The sequence below is a fragment of the Narcine bancroftii genome, chromosome 3 (assembly GCF_036971445.1).
Source record: "Narcine bancroftii isolate sNarBan1 chromosome 3, sNarBan1.hap1, whole genome shotgun sequence".
Classification (NCBI taxonomy): Eukaryota; Metazoa; Chordata; class Chondrichthyes; order Torpediniformes; family Narcinidae; genus Narcine; species Narcine bancroftii.
This window is the reverse complement of record NC_091471.1, coordinates 232,642,266-232,667,110: the sequence shown is the minus strand read 5'-3', so window position 1 is coordinate 232,667,110 and position 24,845 is coordinate 232,642,266. Positions and strand designations below refer to the sequence as shown.

The 24,845-nt window shown below is 52.4% G+C and overlaps 1 protein-coding gene across 4 annotated transcripts in view; it reads right to left on the bottom strand.

Annotated features, from left to right (window-relative positions):
• Positions 1 to 4,487: 4,487 nt before the first annotated feature.
• Positions 4,488 to 24,845, bottom strand: part of LOC138758269 (autism susceptibility gene 2 protein homolog) — a 32,884-nt gene continuing 12,526 nt past the window's right edge. For 2 of the 4 annotated variants that reach the window (XM_069926951.1, XM_069926953.1), the window contains 14 exons: positions 16,682 to 16,774; positions 15,917 to 15,968; positions 14,942 to 15,257; positions 14,310 to 14,569; positions 12,348 to 12,541; positions 10,921 to 11,016; positions 10,459 to 10,527; positions 9,581 to 9,610; positions 9,275 to 9,346; positions 8,038 to 8,158; positions 7,442 to 7,519; positions 7,089 to 7,172; positions 6,420 to 6,639; positions 4,488 to 6,025 (listed from right to left, as the gene is read on the bottom strand). In XM_069926951.1, coding sequence (XP_069783052.1) covers positions 5,368 to 6,025; positions 6,420 to 6,639; positions 7,089 to 7,172; positions 7,442 to 7,519; positions 8,038 to 8,158; positions 9,275 to 9,346; positions 9,581 to 9,610; positions 10,459 to 10,527; positions 10,921 to 11,016; positions 12,348 to 12,541; positions 14,310 to 14,569; positions 14,942 to 15,257; positions 15,917 to 15,968; positions 16,682 to 16,774 — 2,343 coding nt within the window. In that variant the 3' untranslated portion in view covers positions 4,488 to 5,367. The remainder of the gene's footprint in view (positions 6,026 to 6,419; positions 6,640 to 7,088; positions 7,173 to 7,441; positions 7,520 to 8,037; positions 8,159 to 9,274; positions 9,347 to 9,580; positions 9,611 to 10,458; positions 10,528 to 10,920; positions 11,017 to 12,347; positions 12,542 to 14,309; positions 14,570 to 14,941; positions 15,258 to 15,916; positions 15,969 to 16,681; positions 16,775 to 24,845) is intronic. The other 2 variants (XM_069926952.1, XM_069926954.1) reach the window with 2 other exon arrangements.

The window sequence follows — 24,845 nt, the reverse complement described above, 5'->3', positions numbered from 1 at the left end:
GTAATAGTATAATAAAAGTTCTTTGTTCTCAATTTTTGTCTCGAGCAAATTCTGTGAAGGTGCTTCTGTTTCTCACAAACACACAGGACCCATTAATTTTTTTAAAAATGTCCTTTAATTGAACAACGAGGATCCGGTTTGTGTTTATTTACTTTTACTGAACAACCAAGACCTGTTAAGTGTTTATGAACTTTTATTGAAACAACCAGGACCTGTTTTCTGTTTATTTTGTTGACCAATTAGGACCTATTTGATGTTTATTTCCTTTTATTGAACAAGCAGGACCTATTCTGAGCTGATTTTAATTTATAAACAACTAGGACCTGTTCTTTTTTAAAATTCTTTAATTGAACAATGAGGAACTAGTTTGTGTTTCTTATCTTTTATTGATCAAACAGGACCTGTTTGGTCTTTACTTTCACCGAACAACCGGGACCCGTGTCGGGTTTACTTTTACCGAACAGTGTCTGTGTTCCATCCGGCTGCACTTGTGTGTGTGCGTTGCGTGTCTGTGTGCGCGCGTGACGTCCGGCTGAGTCGGCGTGATAGCTCTCGCTGCGTGTCTGTGGTTCGGCCCGCGGTCCGGGAACACAGTTCCTCGGGTTGGACTTGTTCAATCTTCTCTGATTGAACAGCCAGGACCTGTTGTCCATGTGGGACGGACCGAGTCCCAGCCGCCCCTCAGACAGGACCAGCCATTCCGAACACTGCAGCAGAAGCCGTCGTCCGGAATTGGACCAGTTTTGGTGTAGTCTTGGTGTGGGGGTTGGTGTCCTAGTCAGACCACTGAATGTCTGAAATTGTGTCTGCTCCGTGTCTCCCCCTGGTTCATGGAGGGGGGGGGGGCTCCTTGCCACCTCTCGGCCCTTGTCCAGAGCCTGTCACCCTTGCTGCGGGTGTCTCCGCTCGATTGGCATTTCAGCAGGTTCCCCCACGCCCTTCTCGGGCTCTTGTCGGATGGACGTCCGCCTGGAACAGGTGGCCGCCACGTCCTGTCGGGAGGTGTTGGCAAGTCGGCCAGGGTCTCCGTCTGGGCCGGACACTTCCTCGGATCCCTTCTCCTTCAGGCAGCCGCTCGGCCCCCTTGGTCACACACTGGGCGGGATAATCAGGGAGCGAAACTTTGCCATCTGGTTTTTTTTGCCAGTCGCTATCGGGCGCCCTTCGCTGCTTCCATTTTCGTCCACGCTCTCTACTTGGCCTTTTCGCAGGTCGTACCTGCTTCTCTCTGCAGGGCTCGGGGTCTCCGGTCTGAAATGCACGTTCCAGATTTCCTTGTTCAACTAGGGGCTTCCAGCTGTGTTGGGGAGGGGGGGTACGGACGGACCCTGAATGACTTGGTGGGGGCACACTCGCCCACTGTCCGTTTTTTTAACTTTATTTATTCGTTGAAAAAACAAATAATATATGGCATATACAACAATTAACCATAAACATGAGCGTTATTTTTTATATATATATAAAATAAAAGAACCCCCCCTTCAGCCATCTCTCCAAAGGAGAGCCATAAAGAAAGAAAAAAGAAAAAATATTAAAGAAAAATTAAATATACAAATTAAGATCTAATCAATGTAAATATTCTGAATATAACAACCACTTATTAATAAAAAAATTATAATTATCACGAGAAACATATGTAATTTTTTCCATTATTAAACAATATTTCATCTCATTATGCCATCTATTAATATCAATCATATTTGTATCTTTCCACGAACTAGCAATACATTTTTTTCGCTACGGATAAAGCTAAATATACAAAAGCAAGCTGAAACTTATCTAATCCCAAGCCTTTCAAAGGTTGCAAACTACCCAATAAAAATACTGTTGGATCTAAAACTATTTTAATCTTGTACAGATATTTTAAAAACGATTGAATTTTCTTCCAAAAAGATGGTATATGTATACATGACCAAACGGCCTGAAAAAAAGTTCCAACCGTATCACCACATCTAAAACACAAATCTGATTCATGAAAACCATACTTTTTAAAATTTTTCAGGTGTTAAATATAATTGATGTAAAAATTTATAGTTAATCATTGCATAACAAGCATTTATCAATCAAGTTACACTATCATAACAGATATCTAACCAATCATCTTAGGAAAAAATAAAACCAGTATCCGCTTCCCATTTACCTTTAGATCTATCCCAACCCTTTTTATCCATACCATCCTGTAATATTTGATACATAGATGAAATATAACCCTTCTCTGGTACCTTCATAAGAAAAGTCTCAAATTTAGTCATTTCAGGTAAAATCATATCTCTACCAAACATACATCTTACCAAAGATCAAATTTGATAATAAAGAAACAGAGTTCTTATCAATACCAAAACCTTCCCTCATCTGATTAAGATAAAAATTTACCCTCTTTAAAACAATCTCCCAAATTTTTCACACCTTTAAATCTCCAATGCAATAAACTTTGATTATGTATTGAAAAAAGGAATGTTGATTATTATACAACATAGTAAAAGTCGATAATTTACCCTTAGAGCCTGTCATTTTATTTTTCTTTATCCATAACTTCATTAAATGTTTTAGTATAGGCACATTATATTGTTGTAACAAATTTATATTCCATCTAAACAAAAATTGATGTATTTCAACTTCAGAAATATTTGCCATCTCAATTTTGGCCCAACTCAGAGGCCGTACCAAATCCATCAATGAACTAATAAATTTAAGTTGGGCTGCTTCATAATAATTTTGAAAATGTGGTAAACGTAATCCCCTAACTCATATTTCCAAGTTAATTTATTCAAAGCTACTTTCAAAAATTTACCTCCATATTTATTCAAGTCTCGAAAAAAAATATTATCAAGTAAATACGGAATAGATTGAAACATTGTATATGCGGAAAAATATTCATCTTAATTGTATTTATCCTATCCATTAAATTAATAAGTAAATCTTTCCATTTGATCAAATCAGCCCACTGCCCGTTCAAATGCTCGGCCCAGTTCACTGACTCGAGGAAGCCCTGTCACCGTTCTTCAGCTGCCTGCGACCACCTTCTGCTACTGTCTTGGCTCTCTCGGGTTAAGGCAGAAAGAGCCCAGTGATCCTGGTGTGGTCTCGGGAAAGAACAGTGTAGCTGGTGTGCTGGGAAGTTTGGTGGTCGTTGGGTACAGTTTTCTTGACACTGGCCTGGTTAAAGCCATAGTGGGCCATCCCGTTCACTTGCCCCGCATCATCCGGCTTTGCGAGCGCCTGCTTGTAAACGGCATCGGGGCGAATGTAAACTCCGGTGAGAATCACTGCGGAGAACTCTCGGGTCTGCTTTTCATCTGAGGCAGTCGAGCAGGAGGTGGCCAGAACTCTAGTATCCGTGCACCCGCCTAGATTTTGGAAGCGCCCGCTGCCTCCTCTCCCTTTTCCTGAAGCCGAGTTCCGATTCGGACTGTGAATGGTGAGACCACCTGCTCAGATCGCGGTGTCTCGGGGCCAGACATTACCTCTGACAAAGCAGCCCTACCCTCTGCCCATCAATACAGTCTGATGACTGGACCTAATCTGGGCGGGCAGTCAGGGAGGTCTCAGACCCCTGGGCTTCAGTCTGGTTCGGATCCTTACTCCACATTACCAGCCTTGACCTTGGATTACCAACCTGGAGGGGGTTTACCTCCACACCCCAGCACATCGGGTGCTGCAGGGTGGACGGGATGGGACCCTCCCTCCGGCCGTCCGGAGCCAAGACGTCCAAGTGCTGATGCAAATCCTTCGACCCGTTCTCCAGATGGTCTGGGAGGGATACCCTCACTCCCATCCCTGGAGCCCACCTTCTCCAACTCTTTCCCTCTCCCCTTCCCATTCTCTGTCCCAGTCCCTTCTCCCCTTTCCCATCCCATAACCCCCTTCCCATCCTGATCCTTTCTACCTCCCATTTCCATGCCCTCCCTCCTCCATCCCCTTTTCCCCCTTCCCTTCCAGTCCCCATCCTTCCCCTTTTACCCCTCCACTCTAACCACCCCCCCCCCGTCCCACCTACCGTTCTCATCCCCTCCCTCCTCCCCTATCCGTCCCATCTACCACTCTCGTCCTGGAGTCCATCCCCTCCCCTCCCATTTTCATGGAGCTCAAACTGTCCCACTCCCTGAGCCAACCCAGATCCTCTCCCCATATTGTTCCCAGAGCCCACCCTGTCCTATCTATTCCCGGACCCCACCCTGACTTGTCCTCTCTCCCGTCCCTGAAGCCCACCCTATCTTGTCCCTAGAACCCAACCTCTCTGTCCCCCTCCCATTCCCGGAGCTCACAGTGTCCCGTCCCGGCCACCCACCCTGTCCCGTCCCTTCTCCCATTTCCGGAGCTCACCCTCTCCTGTCCCCTCTCCCTCTCTTGTCCACACTCCATCCCCCCTGGGACAAATCACCCACCCCCACACTCTGTCTGGGGAGGGGGGCTGAGGGCCCAGGGTGGGGTGTGATGGGGGGGTGAACTGGACTTCCTCCTCATATTAAACAACGCCACACAAACTCTTCTGAAGCATCACCGTGTTTTCTTAAAAAATCCCCCCCCCAGTACAGATGAGGGGAGGGGGAGAGGGGGGGGGTGGAGGACTGTGGTACAGGGAAAGGAGGGAGGGAAGGGGGTAAGGGAGAGAGGGGGAAGGGGAGAGTAGAGTAGGGGGTATGGGGAGAGGAGGGGGAAGAGGGAAGTGAGAGGAAATGGGGATGGAAGAGGTTGTCAGGAGGGAGAGGGGTAAGAGGGGAGGGGAGAGAAGGGGAGCAGGGGAGAGAGGGAAAGAAAAAGGGGAGAGAGGGAAGAAGGGGAGAGGGGAAGGAGAAAGGGAGAGAGGGAAAAGAATGGAGAGGGGAGAAGGGGAGAGGGAAGGGGAAGGGGAAGAGGGAAGGAAAAGGGGAGAGGGAAGGAGAAGGGGAGGGGAAGGAGGGGATAGAGGGAAGGGGAAGAGCTGAGGGGAAATAAAATTTTAAAAATGTACAAAATATTCTGTCAATGCTGTCTGTCCACAAGCTCACGGCCACAACGCTGATATATCATATAAATATTTACACCGTCATTTCCCTGCCTTGGTCAAAGGTCCTCAGTTCTTTTAAAAAAGTACAAAGAATTCTCCCAGAGACGAGACTGCAGCTTCTGCTGGGGGTGGGGGTAGAATGGTGAGAGTTGGCAGTAGGGGAATGGAGTGGGAGTGGGGGCAGGATGGGCAGTTGGTGTGTGGGGTGGTGAGAGGGAGAGGGGTGGAAAGGGGAGATCAAGATGGGGGGGGGTTTGTGAGCAGGACAGGTGGATCAGGAAGGGGGGAGGTGAAGGGGGAAAGGAGATAAGAGGGGAGGGGAAACGGAGAGAAAGTGGAAGGGAGTGGGGAAGTGTGGAAGAGGAGATCCCTGCCCCCCATCACCTGGAGTTGGGTTCATTATAGCCGTAGGGCCCCGGAAAGACCCGGGGGTCTCTAGCCCGAGGCGAGGTCTCCCGGGAAGTGACGAGCGGAGGGGGGGCTCCAATGGCAGAGACGGGAGGAGCCTTGGCAAGGAGCAGGGAGGGACTGAGACGGGGGTAATGGTGGGGAGGGCCGGCAAGGTAGCCGGCGGCGAAGACCCTGGCCCCGTGCTCCCTCTCTTCCCTCAAGTAGAGGGGGTGGAGGGGCTCGGGCTGCGGACGGGCAGGTTCCCGAGATGGGCCAGCTGGGTAATGGTGTTGCAGGGGCCCCAGCTCATGCCAGGCATCCCAGGGACAGGGCTGGTAGGGGGCAGCGAGGAGATGGCCCTTGTCCAGGAGGCCCAGGGCCTCGACGGGGGCGACCCCTGCTCCCTGAATCACCGGCAGGGCGTGGAAGGCCCCCGTTCCCCTTGGGATGTCCGCTGCCTCCTCCTTCACCTCTACATCCCCCAGCCGTGTCTCCCCTCGGGGGTCTGGCCTCTCCCGTGAGGCACCTCGGGGGTCTGGCCTCTCTCCCCGCTCCCGTGGGGCCGTACGGTGCTCCGGCCTGGTGCTTCGGGACCTCTCCTCTTCACCCTGCTTTATGCCAGGCCGGTACCTGGAGTAGACGGCGTCTCTGTGGGGAATAGGGTTGATCAGAGATGAGGCCAAATGCATACCACCTCATCCCCCACCGTCCCACCCACATTCTTGTCTGTGATGTTGCGCCACAACCGCTCGGAGTACAGGGACTGGCACGGTGAACAGTGGGGAGTGTTGTAGAACAGAGACACCTCGGGGTATGGAGAATGACGCGGTGAATAGTGGGGAGTATTGTAGAACAGAGAGACGTCAGGGTATGGGGACCGAGACAGTGAACAGTGGGGAGTGTTGTAGAAAAGAGAGACCTTGGGGTATGGAGACGGACATGGTGAATAGTAGGGAGTGTTATAGAACAGCAGGACATCAGGGTATTAGGACTCTCCTGCCTTGGGAGCTCTGTTTGCAAACAATCACCCCTCCCTCCTTACCTCTCCTCCTCCTTGAGGAATAGTATGTGGTTCTTCTGCAGCTGAGGATCTTTGTCCAGGCCGAGGGGGCTCTCCCGTTCCCGCTCGGTCAGCCGAGGCCAGGATGCCGGGGCACTGGGGAAGGACGGCGAGGACTGTGGCAGACGGTTCCACTGGTCCCGGGCAACACCGTAACCGGTGGCTCCCACACACTCCTTCCCAGTAAAGATGGCACTGGCTGCTGTAAGGGTGGAGGAGGAGAAAGAGGCAGGGAGAGGGGGAAGAGAGGAGAGATGGTAGGGGGAAGAGAGGGGGGGAGGGGTGTGGGGAGAAGGGGAGAGGGGGAGAAAGGAAAAAGGGGAGGGGGAGGAAAAAGGGGGAGAGGAGGAAGGGGAGAGAGGGAGGGACATAGGGGAGGAAGAGGGATGTGAGAGAGGGGGCCATCACAGAGACAATCCCACGGTCCCTGTTCTTGAATTCAACAAGTGGGGCGGAGAAGGGGTGGGAGGGAGTGAGAGACCGATGGAGAGACAGACATAGGGAAGGGATGGATGAAAGGAAGAGGGACGGAGGTTGGAGAAAGATGGGGGAAGTGAGCAGGGGACAGAGCAGGACAGACAGATGAGGGGTGGGGGAGAAGAGAGACTGAGGGAAACATCCCCAGAGCCCACCCTTGCCCCTGGTACTCACCAACAGCAGGGCTGCCAAGCCCACCAAAGGCAGCGTTAGGCAGCTGGGTGACGGAGCTGAAGGTGGGAGACCTTCTGTAGGGATCTGTGGGCCACACAAGGGAGAGAACCTGTCACAAGGAGTGGGAAGGGGGTTGGAGGAGGCGAAGTGGGTTGGAGGGATGAGGAGGGGTGAGAGAGGGAAGCAAAAGGCTGAAGGGATGAGGAAAATTGTGGTAAAGGGAAGGGCAGTTTGGAGAAGGGAAGGAGATTGGAAGAATGGGAGTGAGAGGAAGAGGGGAGGGGTAAGGGAAGGGGGGAGAAGGAGAGTTGGGGGGTGTGGAAGGGAATCACGGATTGGCAAGGAGGACTTACCGAGATGAGGCGAGGAGCTGAGAAAGGGGCTAAGAGCAGCCGGGGGCACATACGGTGATGTTGCTGGGTGCACGGCCCCTGGGAACAGAGCAGAAGGAGGGTGAGGAGGGAATGTAAGGAGAGGGGAGGGTGCGGAGAGGGGAGGGTTGGAGAGAGGAGGAAAGAGGGCGGAGGGAGAGGTTGGGAATAGTGATGAGGGGGTGGGAGGGAGGGTGGGGAGGTGAAGGAAGGATTGGAGATGTGGGGCAGGAAGAGAGAGAGGGTGGGAACGTACAGTCAGTGCATCAAGACTATCCTCGGGACGGAGCGAACCATTGGGGTGGGATCAGTCCCTACGGGAGGAGAGAGTGAGATAGACACAGGGGAGGTTAGGACAGGACGGAGTGGCCCTCTCAGGGAGGGGAGATGGGGACAAACCAACAGCTGGAGGAGGGGAGAGACAGATGGAGCAGTCCCCGAGGGAGGGGGAAAGGATTGGGGGAGCAGGGGGAGATGGATGGATCAGCATCCTAGGGGAGAGGAGAGATGAATGGAGCGTCCCTGGCAGACGGGAGAAGTTCAGACTGGGCCCCTGGGGTGGGGTTTAACACCCCTACCTGTTGCAGTGAACAGGGTGACGGGCCGGGACAGCTCATGGCCAGGAGTGACAGAGGTGAAGACTCCGAGTCCCCGGGACAACAGTTCCGCCTTGGCCACTTCCAGCTTCTGTGTCTCTGCCTGGAGATTCGGGATTGGTTGGGGGGGGGGGAAGAAGAACAGAGGTGAGACTCCTCTCCAACGTGCTCATCCCTGCCGAGACCCCCTCCCCTCCAACATAGCCCTGCTGACCAAGACCCTCCCCGCCGAGAACCTCTCCCCATTATGATCCTCCCTCTCCAAGACCCATACTCCCCGCTCCCAATGAGGGTCACCCCACCATCCACCGAGGCCCTTCCTCATTAGTGGAGAGGCCTTCCACCAGTTGAGGGTGCCACCACCATAAAAGTACCCCATTGAGGGGCTTGCCAGCTTTTATCACTCATCCCCTTGCACATTAGACATGGGAGTCAAATCTGGGTCAGATGGAGAATGCATGAACCACACACAGAGGAAAGGGGTGTTCTCTTGCACTCCTGACCTGTAGACAGAGGACGGATAATGTGTCGGATGCAGAGTGCATGGACTAATCCCACCGGAGAAGGGGAGAATGTTCCTTCACTCTCATGGCCTGTAGACAGGGGACGGATGTGTCAGATGCAGAGTGCATGGACTAACTCCCCCCGGAGAAGGGGAGAACGTTCCCTCACTTTCATGTCCTGTAGACAGGGGACAGATAATGTGTCACATGCAGAGTGCATGGACTAATTCCACCCGGGAAGGGCAGTGTGTTCCCTTGCACTCATGACCTGGAGACAAAGGACAGGTAATGTGTCAGATGCAGAGTGCATGGATTAACTCCCCCCCCGGAGAAGGGAAGAACGTTCCCTCGCACTCATGGCCAGTAGACAGGGAACGGATTATTTGTCAGGGCAGAGTTCACTCGGGGAAGAGGTGAGAGTTCCCTTGCACTCTTTATTTGTTGATGGAGGCCAGGCAACAGTTTGGATGCAGCATACATGGACTAACTGCATCCTCGGCAGGGGAGAATCTTCCCTCACACTTCTAACCTGTTGCCACAGTGGGGGGGGGGGGGGGGGAAATAACATCTCGGATGCAGTGTATATGGTCTAACTCCACCCAGAGTGCCCTCTGCACCCTATTATACTAGCATGAACAGTGGGGGGGGGGGATCCCTAAATGGAGAGTGGGGAAGAGGAGGCATCCCCGATCCTGAGGAGGGGAGAGGGGACATACCTTGCTCTTCTCCTGGTGCCGGTAGATCATCCAGGCGATTCGAACGTGCATGGTGCACCACCTCCCTGGCTTCTGGAAGGAGGAGTGGAAGTCAGCCGTGTAGCTTGTGTAGGAGCCGAGGGTTTGGAAGAGGGGAAGGTCGGGTCGAGAGACGGGAGAGAGAGGGTATGGCCAAGGTAGAGGCTGAGGGAGCAGGGGGGAGGAGCAGGATCTCCAGCAGGGTCTGAGGGAGGGCAGGAAGGTGAGGGTCTTAGGTGGGGGGGACTGTTGGAGGGGAGCAGACATAAGAGGGATGTGTGAACTCACTTTCAATGCCGCACGATAACCCTCGGAAATCTGTGGATGAGAAGACATGACATCATTCAGTTACCAAGAGCACCTGTGTCTCCCTCCGCTCCCCTCCAACCTCTCCATTCCCCTCCTGTCTCCCCTCACCATTACCTCCCCTCCTCTCCCTATCACCTCCCACCACCTCTCCCCTCCCCATCACCCTCCTCCTCCTCACCATTACCTCCCACCTCCTCTCCCCTCACCTCCCTCCTCCTCTCCCATTGCCACCACCTCCCACCTCTGCTCCCCTCCCCTCCTCTCCTTTCATGACCTTACACCTCCTCTCTCCTCGCCATCATCATCCACTCCCTCTCCCCTCCCCTCCCAATCACCTCCTCTTATTTCCCATTCCCACCTGCCCACCCCCTCCCGCTCCCCTCCCCTTCCCACCTCCACTCTCCTTATCATTACCTCCCCTCACCCCACCTTCCACTCCCTCCCCGAAGAGAAGAATTGTTTCTGGAGAGCAAACACCCCGACCACCTCGCCAACCCAGCAGGTGAACACCCTGATGGTGAAAACTCCCCCACTCCCCACTGTTACCCCCCTCACACACACACAAAACTTCCTGATAGACACAGGGAAATCCCCCTCCCCTTTGGACACAGGGAAATCTCTCCCCACACCCCCTGGCATTCCACACTTGCCCTCACATATACAGATACAATGAGATCTCAAACCTCTCTAGATCCCCCCTCCCGTTTTCCCATACCCCTCACGCAACTCTCTGATGGACACTATGAGATCCCACCCAACCCCACCCCGTTATTCCATCGGCTCCCCACCCCAGAGCCTGGAAAGCAGCTGTGCAGGAGGCGGAGACCCCAAAGCCCAGCACTCCCTCCCCAGCTCACCCTGGCATCCTTCCGCAGCAGAGTGTGAGTGACGGGACCTGTCCGTGGGGCTAAATCAGCACCGGGGGTCTGGAACAGAGTGGGGAAATGGGGAGAGTGAATATCTGTACATGAAGCGAGAGGAGATAGAGTGTGGGAGTGTGGAGGGAGATAGGGGAAGAGGGCGAGGGGAAGTGGGGCGATGGGGAAGCGGGGCAATGGGGGAGTGGGGCGATGGGGATACGGGGAGGGGGCGATGGGGATGCGGGGAGGGGGTGATGGGGATGCGGGGAGGGGGGGCGATGGGGTTGCGGGGAGAAGAAGAGGGGAAGCGGAGAGAAGGAGAGGGGAAGCGGGGAGGAGAGGGGAAGTGGGGAGAAGGAGAGGGGAAGTGGGGAAGGGAGGGGAGGGGCAAAGCAGGAGATAGGAGAAAGGTTGAGGGGGGATGGGGAGGAGAAGCGGAGAGCGGGGAGGAAAGCCTACCTTTGGTTGGAAAGCACCTTGAAGTGAGCCAAAAGGTCCAGCTGGTGGCAGAACAGAGGGCAATCCGGGGGCAGCAGGGTGGTAAGCCTGGAAATACTGAGGGGGCAAGGACATACAGACAGACAGGTACATAGCTCACATCTGTATACTGAGGACCAGAGTGTGGAGGGACAGCTTCCTGCCAAACCACAAGGTCCTAGGGCAAGGGACACTGGGGGGGGGGGGGGGAGGTGGGAGGGAGGGAGGGAGATGGGAGGGAAGGAGGGAGACCCTGTCCCTTTTCCTCCCCCAGAATGTACCCTCATTCCTGTTCCTGACACATCCCCCACCCAAACCTGTGACAGTCTGGTGAAGAAGGCTGGTTCACGGTGTCCGACCCCAGGAGAGTGTGCGCGCACAAGCCTGTGATTGAGGGTCAACATGGCCACGCGTGCGTTTGAGAGGGCGTGAGGTTGATGGCGCATGTGACGGCAATGGCGAGCCAAGCAAGAGGTACGGAGAGAGTGCGACGGTGTGAGAGTGCGATGGTGTGAGAGTGCGACGGTGTGAGAGTGCGACGGTGTGAGAGTGCGACGGTGTGAGAGTGCGACGGTGTGAGAGTGCGACGGTGTGAGAGTGCGACGGTGTGAGAGTGCGACGGTGAGAGAGTGCGACGGTGAGAGAGTGCGACGGAGAGAGAGAGAGACGGTGAGAGAGAGGGACGGTGAGAGAGAGGGACGGTGAGAGAGGGACGGTGAGAGAGGGACGGTGAGAGACGGTGAGAGAGTGACGGTGAGAGAGGGACGGTGAGAGAGGGACGGTGAGAGAGGGACGGTGAGAGAGGGACGGTGAGAGAGGGACGGTGAGAGAGGGACGGTGAGAGAGGGACGGTGAGAGAGGGACGGTGAGAGAGGGACGGTGAGAGAGTGCGACGGAGAGAGAGAGACGGTGAGAGAGAGGGACGGTGAGAGAGAGGGACGGTGAGAGAGAGGGACGGTGAGAGAGGGACGGTGAGAGGGACGGTGAGAGACGGTGAGAGAGTGACGGTGAGAGAGTGACGGTGAGAGAGTGACTGTGAGAGAGAGACGGTGAGAGAGAGACGGTGAGAGAGTGACGGTGTGAGAGTGACGGTGTGAGACCAGGTGCAAACTTGCGACTCGGAATGAGTATGAGAATGTGCTACTGTGCAGCTTCACTCTGACCCACTCTGGAATTGAGTGTCTTGACCGTGAGGGGAGAGCTTCGCTCATTCTGTTTCCCACTGTGGAGAGTAAGAGTGTTGAGCTGGAGAGCTGAGGAAATGGGATGTCGTGTTTGTGTGGGGGAAGCAAGACGTGAGGGCTGGGGTGGTGAGATAGGGATCCTAGGTTTCCAACACACTCCTGCCTTGGGAGGAGGTGGGATAGGGATCCTGGGCTACCAGCGAAACCACCCCTCACCATACTCACCAGTGGAGGGGCCACAGCGGGCAGCAGGCCAGCCTGGGCCATGGCTGGGTAGGGGGCGAAGTGTTGGTGGGTGTGCTGGTGGGTGTGCTGGTGTTGGTGAAACTGGAAGGAGGGGGCTGCCAGAGGGGAGCCTCGATCCGGGCCCTGCGAGCTCAGGTACCGCGAGTTCAGCTCCTGGCGCATCAGCTCGTGCTCTGGAGGGGAGAGAGAGAGAAGGGGAGAGAGGGAGAGAGGGAGAGAGAGAGAGAGAGAGAGAGAGAGAGAGAGAGAGAGAGAGAGATGAGAGGGGAGAGGGGAAATGGGATGATGGGGAGCAGGTGAGGGAGTGTGGAGAGGGGCAGAAAGGAGGAGAGGAAAGGAGGTAGCGAAGGGTGGTGAAGGGCGGAGGGAACAAGAAGAGGGCAAGAGGCAAGGAGGAGAGAAAGAGGAGTGGAAGAAGGAGCAGGGGTTTGGGGGGGTGAGGAGGGACAGATACGACATAAGAGAGGCACATTTCTCAAGGAACAACAGGGGCAGGTAGCATTCGGGAGGGGGCAGGGGGGGGAGGGAGGAACTCAAGGGGGAGACACGGGGAAGGAGCGACTTGGGAAGGGGGATGCAAAGGGGAGGGAGCGACTCGGGGGATGCAAGGGTGAGGGAGTGACACAAGAGAGGGGACGGAGGGAGGCTGGGAGCAACTCGGGATGGAGGGGAAGCAGGGGGGAGGGAGCGACTCGGGAGGGGGACGCAAGGAGAGGGAGCGATGGGGGGATGCAGGGGGAGGGAGCGACGGGGGGACGCAGGGGGAGGGAGCGACAGATGGACGCAGGGGGAGGGAGCGATGGGGGAACGCAGGGGGAGGGAGCGACAGGGGGGACGCAGGGGGAGGGAGCGACTCGGGAAGGACGCAGAGAGGAGGGAATGACTCAGGAGGGGGGATGCAGGGGGAAGAGAGCGACGGGGAGGGAGCGACGGGGTGAACACGGGGAGGGAGCGACAGAGGGGGACGCAGGGGGAGGGAATGACTCAGGAGGGTGGATGCAGGGGGGAGGGAGCGACGGGGGAACGCAGGGGGAGGGAGCGATGGGGGGAAGCAGGGGGAGGGAGCAACTCGGGATGGGGAACGCAGGAGGAGGGAGCGACTCGGGATGGAAGCAAGGGGGAGGGAGCAACTCAGGAGGGGGGACGCAGGGGGGATGGAGCGACTAGGGATGGGGGAAGCAGGGGGGAGGGAGCAACTCGGGAGGGGGGATGCAGAGGGGAGGGACTGACTCAGAAGGGGGGACGCAGGGGGAAGGGAGCGATGGGGGGACGCAGGGGGAGGGAGCGACGGGGGGACGCAGGGGGAGGGAGCGACGGGGGGACGCAGGGGGAGGGAGCGATGGGGGGACGCAGGGGGAGGGAATGACGGGGGACGCAGGGGGAGGGAGCGACGGGGACGCAGGGGGAGGGAGCGACGGGGGGACGCAGGGGGAGGGAGCGACGGGGGACGCAGGGGGAGGGAGTGACAGGGGGACGCAGGGGGAGGGAGCCATGGGGGACGCAGGGAGAGGGAGCGACGGGGGGACGCATGGGAAGTGAGCGACGGGGGGACGCAGGGGGAGGGAGCGACTCGGGAAGGACGCAGAGAGGAGGGAATGACTCAGGAGGGGGGATGCAGGGGGAAGGGAGCGACAGGGGAACGCTGGGGGAGGGAGCGACGGGGGGAACACGGGGAGGGAGCGACAGAGGGGGACGCAGGGGGAGGGAGGGAATCGGGAGGGGGACGCAGAGGGGAGGGAATGACTCAGGAGGGTGGACACAGGGGGGAGGGAGCGACGGGGGGACGCACGGGTCAGGGAGCGATTCAGGATGGAGGATGCGGGGGAGGGGCAGCGACTCAGGAGAAGTGGGTGCAGAATGAAGGACGTCCCTGGGGCAGGGTTACAGGGCGACGGAGCTCTCCAGAACGGGGTGAGGGAGCTCCCTGGTAGGTGAACTCACCGGAGAAGGCAGCAGCAGCAGTGGTGGGAGACAGGTGCCCTGACACCTGGAGCAGGGCGGAGGTGAGTGGGGGAGGGGCAGGATGCCCAGGCGAGGGGGTGTACAGCCCAGGGTGGTGGGGGTGGGGAGGAGGCAGCAGTGTGGAGCCCAGGCCCTGGCCACTGGGAGGGGTGCTCAGGGCCAGTGAGAGAGAGGAGGGGGTGGAGGTTCGGGGAGGGAGCTGGGAGGGAGCCACTGGCTTTGAGGAAGGGCTTGACCGGCTGTGGAGGGGGGAGGGTGGGGGAGGGCGAGGGGAGGGGTGGAGGAGGGGGAAGGAGAGAAATACCATTAATAATTATATTTTAAGGGGTCCAACTCACCTTCCTACCCTCACATTATCTATCCAACCCCATTCCCCTCCCTGGGTCCAACTCACCTCCCCTCTCTTTATCCCTCCTAAAACACTGCTGATAGGGTCCCACTCCCCCCCACCGCCCCACCCCACCGATGAGAGGGTCCCACTCACCTCACCCCTTGATCAGAGGGTCCCACACCTCCCACCCTAACTCTGCACGCCACCACCCCCTCATGAGAGGGTCCCACTCATCTCCTCCTCTCTCCCTCCCTGACCACCGATGCGGGGTCCCACTTACCTCCCTCTTGTCACTGGACTCCCGTAGCTCTGAGCAAAGGATTGGAGTCGGGCCTGGGTCTCAGTGGAAGTCTGCAGTCGGGCCTGGGTCTGGGTGGAGGGCTGTAGACGGGACTGGGTCTGGGCGGAGGGCCGTGGAGAGGACACCTGGCCTCGGACCGCTGTCTGTGTGGGAAGATCTCGGGGTGGGAGCTGGGGCGGGGAGGACAGACAGAGCCCAGGCTCCTGGGTTGGATCCTGGCTCCGCTCCCGGCTCCGCTCCAGGCCTGAGACTGTGGTTTCTGCACCAGGAGTAGAGGGGCCCTTCAGGTTGGAAGCTGGAAGGGATACAGGGGTGGATTTAAAGAGGGTGGGGGTATTCAGGGGGAGAGGGGATTGGGGAGGAAGCGGAGGGGTAAAAGAGAGCGGGAGCGAGGGGGGAGGAAATGGGAAGAGGAGGGGGAAGAGAGACAACAGATTACATCACAAGATTCTGGCTGCTCGGGACCTTTCCCTCCTCCACTCTCCCTGCACCATCCTGCTTCCTTCCCCTCCCACTCCATCTGACTCACCTCCTTCTCCCTCTAAAAATCACCTCTCCCTCCCTCCCCATCTCCTCCTCCCTGCCCATACCTTATTCTCCCCTCCCTCCAAAAAACGACAACTTCCTCCCTCCCCCATGCACCCCTCCTCCCTGACTACTTCTCCCACTCCAAAGACCATCCGTCTTCATCCACTCCTCCCGACCTCCTTCTCTCCCCCTCTGAAAACCACCACTACCTCCTTTCCCCTCCATCCTAACCCCACCTCTCCCTATTCCCTTCCAGACCACCTCAACATCCACCCCATTCTCTTCCCGCCCCCTGGTGCCCCGCCCTCACACTAACCCTCCCCTCCTGCTGCCCCCTCGATCATAAGGCAGGACGAACCCGGTGTGCGAGAGTGGGAGAGTGTGGATAGCAGGGACGGAAGGAGGGAACGAGTGGCTCAAACTCACCAATCTTGGTGGCTGTGGTGAAGAGCTTCGAGAGTCCGTCATCAGTGCCGGGCTGTAGGTTCGACAGGGAGGAGCCATTACTGGTGTTTCATTGAACCATGCCTCAGGTCACCTACATCCCTGCTGTGACTCACTCCCAGGGATCTGTCTGGTCCATACAAACCCCACCTGAACACCAGCATCAGATCCTAGCCTGCAACACACTCGTGGAGATCTGGTTCAATACAAAAACTCCACGCAACACACACCCAGGGATCTGTTATTCTATATATAAACCCCCAAACCCCTGAATCAAATCCTAGACTGTGACCCACTCTCGGGGATCTGTTATTCTAGATATAAACCCCCAAACCCCTGAATCAAATCCTAGACTGTGACCCAATGCCGGAGAACTGTTATTCTATATATAAACCCCCCGAACCCCTGGATCAGACCCCAGCCTGTGACCCACCCCTGGGGATATGTTATTCTATATATAAACACCCCCCCAAACCCCTGGATCATATCCCAGCTTGTGACCCACTCTCGGGGATCTGTAATTCAAATATAAACCCCCAAACCCCTGGATCTTATCCCAGCCTGTGATCCACTCTCAGGGATCTATTTTTCTATATATAAACCCCCCGAACCCCTGGATCAGATCCCAGCCTGAGACCCACTCCCGGGGATCTGTGATTTTTCACATAAATTGTGAGACCCACCCCCCCCAGAGGTGTCCCTCTGTACATGAACGAAGATTCTCCAGCGAAGAAGTGAATTACTTACAAAGAAGTTACTTTTCCACACACTTGGAAGACTGCGGATCTGTGCCGATGGGGGTTCCACCTTGGGGTGATGGACAAGGTCGTCACAGAGGGACTGAAGGAAAGAGGACCATTAGACCACATGGGTGCAGAAACAGGCCACTCAGCCCGTCAAGGCTGTCCCACCATTCGATCGTGAGTTGATCCATTTCACCACTGCCCATCCTTCGCCCCCCCCCCCCCCAAATAACCTGTGATGCCTGGCTAATCAAGAACCTATTGATCTCTGCCTTGAACACACCCAACGATCCGGCCTCTACAACCACCCGTGGCAACATATTCCACAGATTTGCCATCGTCCGGCTGAAGAAATTCCTCAGCATCTCCATTCTCAGTGGACACCCTTCAGTCCTGAATTTGTGCCCTCATGTCCCAAACTCTCCCACCATGGGGAACAAGCTTTCTACATCTGGCAAAACGTGAATATCTGCAGACACCCTGGATGAGAGCTGGAGAAACTAAGCAGGTCACACACACACTGTTCTTTCTACAGCAAAGATACATAACCAACATTTCGGCCTTGGGCCCTGAGAACCATAGAACACTGCAGCTCAGAAAGCAGGCCATTCGGCCCTTCTGGTCTGTGCTGAAAACATCACACTGCTCGTCTCATTGACCTACATCCACTCCAGACCTCTCCCATCCATGAATCAATCCAGTTTATTTGTCCAACTTTAGAGTGAGCCCGCATTTACTGTATCAGATGGCAGCTCGTTCCACACTCCCACCACTCACTGAGTGAAGATCCTCCCCCCTACACCTTTCCCCTTTCACCCTAAAGCATGTCCTCTCGTATTTATCTCTCCTAATCGAAGTGAAAAGAGCCTGCTCGCATTTACTCTGTCTACACCCCTCATAATCTTGCAAACCCCCATTAGATCTCCCTTCATTCTTCTTTACCCCAAGGAATAAAGTCTTAATCTTTCCCTGTGACTCAACTCCTGAAGACCTGGTAACATCCTGCATGGGAGGACATCATACCTCTCTACATCTCCTCCATTCACATCTTTCCACATATAAATTTTTTCAATAAGATCCCCACCCCTCCTCTAAATTCCAACGAGGAGAGGCCAAGAGCCATCAAACGCTCCTTGTGTGATAACCCTTTAATTCCTGGAATCATCCTTCTGCACCTCCTCTGAACCCTCTCCAATGTCACCACATCCTTTCTCAAACGAGAAGCCCAAAACCACTCACAATGTTCCATGAGGGAAGAATATTTCCAGAGTGTCACCAGCAGCTGCTTGACAAGGGGTGAGGGGCGGGGGTGGGGTTGGGGGGAGGGGTGACTACTCAGGACAGGTCATACTCCTGCCCCTGCCCCCCTGTAATGGAGGATTTAGACTAGCTTATGAAAGAAGGGATGCAGTTGCATCAGAAGACATAATCTAAATTCCACTATGAGGCCCAAGATGCATATTTAGTAGACACACCTGTGAGAGATGAGTAAAACTAATATGAAAATATGAGAGATGAAGAAAGCTAGTATGGATATATGTGTAATGAATAAAGCCAGTATGAATAGGATAAGGGTAGATAATAGAATGTAGGAAGTAAAGAGTAAAGTTAGTCTGAATAAGATAAGGGTCTTTGCCTTAGAGAGAGACAGCAAGTTCCACCAGACAAGAATTAGCAAGTTCTGCATATAAGAGTTTAGTAAGCCCTGAGGGTTGGGAAGGTGTGAATAAGGACAAAGGCAGGTGAATAAGGACAATGACATGATGGGACACAGACAGGATATACCCCCTGGTCCTCCAAGTTCACAGAAACAGCACAGGTAGGCAGACAGAATTGCCTAATGCCAAACTTATCCAGGAGGCACAAAAATGTTAGGGGGGGGGGGAGGGTACCTCTACACTGAAATGAACTGTATAAAAGTTGGGTGAGCCCCAATATGTGTGTGTATTCCCAGGGTAAGGGGAAGCACCCAACTTTGCATTGTTGTATAATAAAAGTTCTTTGTTCTCAATTTTTGTCTCGTGAGAAATCTGTGAAGGTACCTCTGTTTCTCACAAATGGGGGCTTGTCCGGGATCCCACTCCCTCCACTGACAGAGTGCCCGACGACGAGGGTAGGTGCACCCTGGCTGATTCAGCTGGACTCACTGATGACAGGTGACTGGTCAGTGGATGAAGCGAGTGATATCCGAGAAGAGGCATTGAGAACAAACGACGGGAGGACGTTAAGGAAGCGCGCTACGAATAGCTACTGGATCCTGGTAAGAGGAAATTTACTTACCTGTTAGTATGGGAGGTCTGAGTAGCAAGGGAAATAGTCCTAAGGAAGGACGGGACGATCAGATAACTAAGCAAAGTCCGTTAGGATTAATGCTATCTGATTAGGGTGCGGGGAGAACCCGTGGGATAGACAAACAGACCATGATCAGGTATTGCTGTCTGGAATGGGTTAAAAACCCGATAAAAGGGAATTCGGTATATTGGCCAAAGTTCGGATCCGATGAGGACTGGATGTGTCAGGCATTGAACATCTGGCTCTATCAAAATCAAAGAGATAATATTGAGAGCAGAGAATATGCAGCCTGCTGGCTCAGTGGATTGGTTGATCAACTGGTTTTGAATGAAAAGGAATGTAAGGACAAGAAGGATGAGGAACCTTTTGTCCCTGAAACACAAGGATAGGATGTGTTACATTCCCTTCCTCCACCTTATGCTCCTCCTATGCTGGCTCCTATCTTTCCCCTCTCTCCTATGCTCTACCCTTCTGCACCTTCCCCTCCTCCCCCACAGCTAAAGAAAGGAGAAGAAAGTAGGGGTGGTATGATGACCCATTCACAAAGTACTAGATTACCACCTCAATTGACAAGAGAGGGAGGAGACTTTGATTCAAAACAGTGTGAGACCCTCTGGGAGGGAAGGGCAGAACCCTTTGATTCATTTCGGGGAGAGCAGGAATCTAGACATTATAAAGGAGAGGATAAGCCAGAAATTAACTGGATGAGACCTTTACAGGAATTTCCCATGGGAGGGGGGGTCTCGGTTTCGTAAATGTGCCCCTGACTAGTACGGAGGTGCGTAATTTTAAGAGAGAAGGCCCAATAAACAAAAAGGAAAGGCTAAGATTTTGATGCAGGCAGTCAAGGAAATCGTGGAGGGACAGCAAGGAAAGGGTAGGGACTGTGTGCCAGCTCCTGGACATTGGGAGGAGCTCCAGGAGTGGGAGAGTAGAGACCAGAGCAGGGGCAAGGGTAGAGGGGACTTCTGGGGACGACGACCGTTCCCAGGACCTCGTGGTAATCCCGGTAGGAATTGGGAAACAGGAGCATTACTTTGCTACCATTGTAAAAAGGAGGGTCATTTTAAGAGAAAATGCCCAATGCGAGCCAGGGAGACGCGATATGCACTGATGGAAGCAGATTATGAATGGGGGGGGGGGTCACAGTTCTCAGTCAATACACACCGTGGGGCTGCACGGAGAACCATTGGTAAATTTAAGCATAGGACCCCACAGTGACAAGATGACTTTTTAGTAGATTCTGGGGCAGCCTGGTCTAGTATTTTACAACCACCCGAGGGTGTTAAGATAAAGGAGACCATGATGATTCGGGAGTAGGAGGAAGAGATTTTACGGTCCCTGTATTAAGGGATGTAAGGATACAAATGGGAGAAAAGATAATAACAGAGGATATTTTATTAATTCCCCAAGCTGGAGTTTGTTTGTTAGGACGAGATTTACAGGACCAATTGGCTATCGGCACCAGACCACAGGAATCAGGTATCGGGGTTCAATTGTATGTATTAAGCGAGGAGGATCGGGAACTAATAAATCCTGGAGTATGGGCAAAAAGAAGCAATAGAGGAGTGTTAGATATTCCTCCCCTGCAAGTTACTTTAAAAGATCCTGACCAAGTAATTAGACGAAAACATTATCCAATTCCGATGGCTGGCCGAAAGGGGCTGCAGCCAGTAATTGACCAGTTGGTGAAAGATGGTATACTCGAACGTTGTATGTCACCTTTTAATACCCCTACCCCTGAGACTAACGACCAGTACATATCCAAATATTTAAAGGGACTTTCTGCCTCTCTATACGAATTAAAACGGAAGGGTTTGTGAGAGATGAGTAAAACTGATATAAAAATATGAAGATGAGTAAACTAATATAGATATATGTGTAATGAATAAAACCAGTATGAATAGGATAAGGATAGATAATAGAATGTAGGAAGTAGAGTTAGTCTGAATAAGATAAGGGTCTTCTAGCCCTAGATAGAATTAGCAGGTTTTGCATATGTAATTAGTAAGCCCGTATTAGCAAGTTCTACATATGAAGAGGTTGTAGCCCTGAGAGTTGGGAAGGTGTAAATTAGAACAAAGACAGGTTTGTGAATAAGGACAATGAGGATAATGACATGATGAGACACCGACAGGATACCCCCTGGTCCTCCAAGTTCACAGAAACAGCACGTAGGCAGGCAGGATTGCCTAATGCCAAACCTATCCAGGAGGCAGAAGAATGTAAGGGGGAGGGTAATCCTATACTGAAATAAACTGTATAAAAGTTGGGTTAGCCCAAGTGTATGTGCGTATTCCCAGGGTAAGGGGAAGCACCCAACTTTGCATTGTTGTATAATAAATGTTCTTCGTTCTCAATTTTTGTCTCGAGCAATTTCTGTGAAGGTACTTCTGTTTCTAACAAATGGGGGCTTGTCCGAGATCCCACTCCCTCCACTGACAGAGTGCCCGACGACGGGGGTAGGTGCACCCCAGCTGATTCAGCTGGTCTCACTGACGAAGGGTGACTGGTCAGTGGATGAAGCGAGTGATATCCGAGAAGAGGCATTGAGAACAAACAACGAAAGGACGTTAAGGAAGTGCGCTAGAACTAGCTACTGGATCTCGGTAAGAGAAATTTTACTTACCTGTTAGTATGGGAGGTGTGAGTAGTAAGGAAGAGAGTCCTACTGAAGGATGGGAGGATCAGATAACCAAGCAAAGTCCGTTAAGATTAATGTTATCTGATTGGGGTGCGGGGAGAACCCGTGGGAAAGACAAACTGACCATGGTCAGGTATTCCTGTTTGGAATGGGTTAAAAGTCGAATTAAAGGGAGTTCAGTATATTGGCCAAAGCTCGGATCCGAGGATGACTGGATGTGTCAAGCATTGAACATCTGGCTCTATCAAAACCAAAGAGATAATCTTGAGAGCAGGGAATATGCAGCCTGCTGACTCAGGGGATCGTTTGATCAACTGGTTTTGAATGAAAAGTAATGCAAGGACAAGAAAGATAAGGAACCTTTTGTCCCTGAAACATAAGGATGGGATTCCCTTCCACCACCTTATGCTCCTCCTATGCCGGCTCCTATCTTTCCCCCCCCCCCCCACCCCCTGCTCCTATGCTCTACCCTTCTGCACCTTCCCCTCCTCCCCCACAGCTAAAGAAAGGAGAAGAAAGTAGGGGTGGTATGATGACCCTTCACAAAGTACTCAATTACCACCTCTATTGACAAGAGAGAGAGGCGACTTTAATTCAGAGCAGTGTGAGACCCTCCGGGAAGAAAGGGCAGTGTGCGAGATGAGAAAAACTGATATTGCAATATGAACATGAAGAAATGAAGAAAATAGCAGAACCCTTTGATTCATTTCCCAGAGAGCAGGAACCTAGACATAATAAGCCAGAAACTAACTGGATGAGACCTTTACGGGAAGTTCCCATGGGAGGGGGTCTCGGTTTTGTAAATGTGCCCCTGACTAGTCCGGAGGTGCATAATTTTAAGAGAGAATCCCCAATAAACAGAAGGGAAAGGCTAAGATTTTGATGCAGGCAGTCAAGGAAGTTGTGGAGGGACAGCAAGGAAAGGGTAGGGGCTGTGTGCCAGCTCCTGGACATTGGGAGGAACTCCAGGAGTGGGGGAGGAGGGGAATTCCGGGGACAACTGTTCCCAGGACCTCGTGGTAATCCCGGTAGGAATTAGGAAACAGGAGAATTAGTTTGCTACCATTGTAAAAGGAGGGACATTTTAAGAGAGAATGCCCAATGCGAGCCAGGGAGACGCAACCTTACGCACTGATGTGTTGGAATATAGGGGTTAATTAATCATAGAAAAAATGTAGAATATATGCTTATGTACTATTCAGTTTGTATACATGAATTCAGTACTATGTAACAATTTAATATTTACCTCATGGTGAAGGGAAAGAGTAATGTAAGTAAGGGGCAGCCATAGTATGTAGCAAAGTTGGCTGATTACAGTATGTTTAGAATTGCCTGCTCCCAAAATACAAAAGAGAGGATATGTATGAAACAATTTAGTAGGAATGTTAAGGCAAAAGGAGGTGTTGATTAGTACAAACAAAAAGAATCCTGACAGAGACTGTCAGAAACAAAGAGAATGGAATCGTAAGAAGCTAAGACAGAAGGAGGTGTTTAGTAGAACAGAAGAATTTGGCCAGATGAGAACAAAGAAATAATTAGAAATATCTGGGGTATGAATTGATTTCTGATCAAAACAACAGGATATTCTGACCTTGAGCATTAAAAAAGATGGGAGCTCTACACCTCAGATAACTGCAGAGCAGGAAATTACTTGTGATAAATCTTACGCAAGAAATCTAGTAAAGGAAGCCAACTTTTGTTCTGTATGATAAGGGTGAGCTATATCAAAATTGTCTCAAGCAATTTCTGTGAAGGTACTTCTGTTTCTAACAGGTTTATTAGCTCAAAACCCACCCCTGGAGCATCCTATTCATTTTATTAAATCTGGTGATTGGGTATATGTAAAAGCATGGCAAGATCACCAACTAAAACCTGTATGGGACAGCCCCTATTGTGTACTTTTGATTACAGACACTGCAGTGCGAACGAAAGAAAAGGGGTGGACTCACATAAAACGAATTAAACAAGCTGCTGATCCACGGACTAAAGACATTGATAATCTACCCTCCACCTGCCGTGCAGTCCTTCATCCTTCTGATCTGAAAGTTACACTATGCCGGGAAAAAGTGCTGTAATGTTGTTTTTACCATTTGCTGTTTTGTTTACTTGTTGGTTCCCAACTTTTGGGAAATCACCAAATTGCTCAGAATGTATTAAGTCCTCCTGGAATAGGGGCAGCAGAGGTGACAATTATTTACCTTTAGAATGCAGACAGGGCGCAGGTATAGAGTAGTCATAGTGGGGTACGTTATTTAGTATGGGTTAATATAGGATCCCAACATGGACCAGGGGAACACAAACTTGGTTTGTATTCCGGCCTCTACAGATATTAAAAGGAGGAGTTTTAAAGAGGTAGCACAAAGAAGATGGTGGGACAATGACAGACAGAATATTAGTCAGGATTGTACATGTAGCAGAGATAGAGTGAATACATATGCTAATGTTCACAGACAGGCTGCAACTCACAGGTTCAGTGATACTTATGCTAATGTTCGCAGACAAGCTGCAACTCACAAGTTAAGTGACAAGAAGCACCCCTCTCCAACTTGGTCTCCTGTAAATCATCCTTTGGGTCACACAGACATTCGGAATGTTAAGAACCACCACTGTATGAAAATTTGAGAGATGAAGAAAGCTAGTATGGATATGGATATATGTGTAATGAATAAAGAATAGGATAAGGGTAGATAATAGAATGTAGGAAGTAAAGTTAGTCTGAATAAGATAAGGGTCTTCTAGCTTAGAGTCAGCAAGTAATTAGACAGAATTAGCAAGTTCTGCATAAGAGTTTAGTAAGCCCAGAGGGTTGGGAAGGTGTGAATAAGGACAAAGGCAGGTGAATAAGGACAATGACATGATGGGACACAGACAGGATACCCCCTGGTCCTCCAAGTTCACAGAAACAGCACGTAGGCAGACAGGATTGCGATTGCCTAATGTCAAACTTATCCAGGAGGCAGAAGAATGTTAGGGGGGGGGAGGGTACCTCTACACTGAAATGAACTGTATAAAAGTTGGGTGAGCCCCAGTATGTGTGTGTATTCCCAGGGTAAGGGGAAGCACCCAACTTTGTATTGTTGTAATAGTATAATAAAAGTTCTTTGTTCTCAATTTTTGTCTCGAGCAAATTCTGTGAAGGTACTTCTGTTTCTCACACACCTAAATTCCACTATGGGGCCCAGGATGCAGTTGAATAGGAAGACATTATCTAAATTTACACTATGGGGCCCCA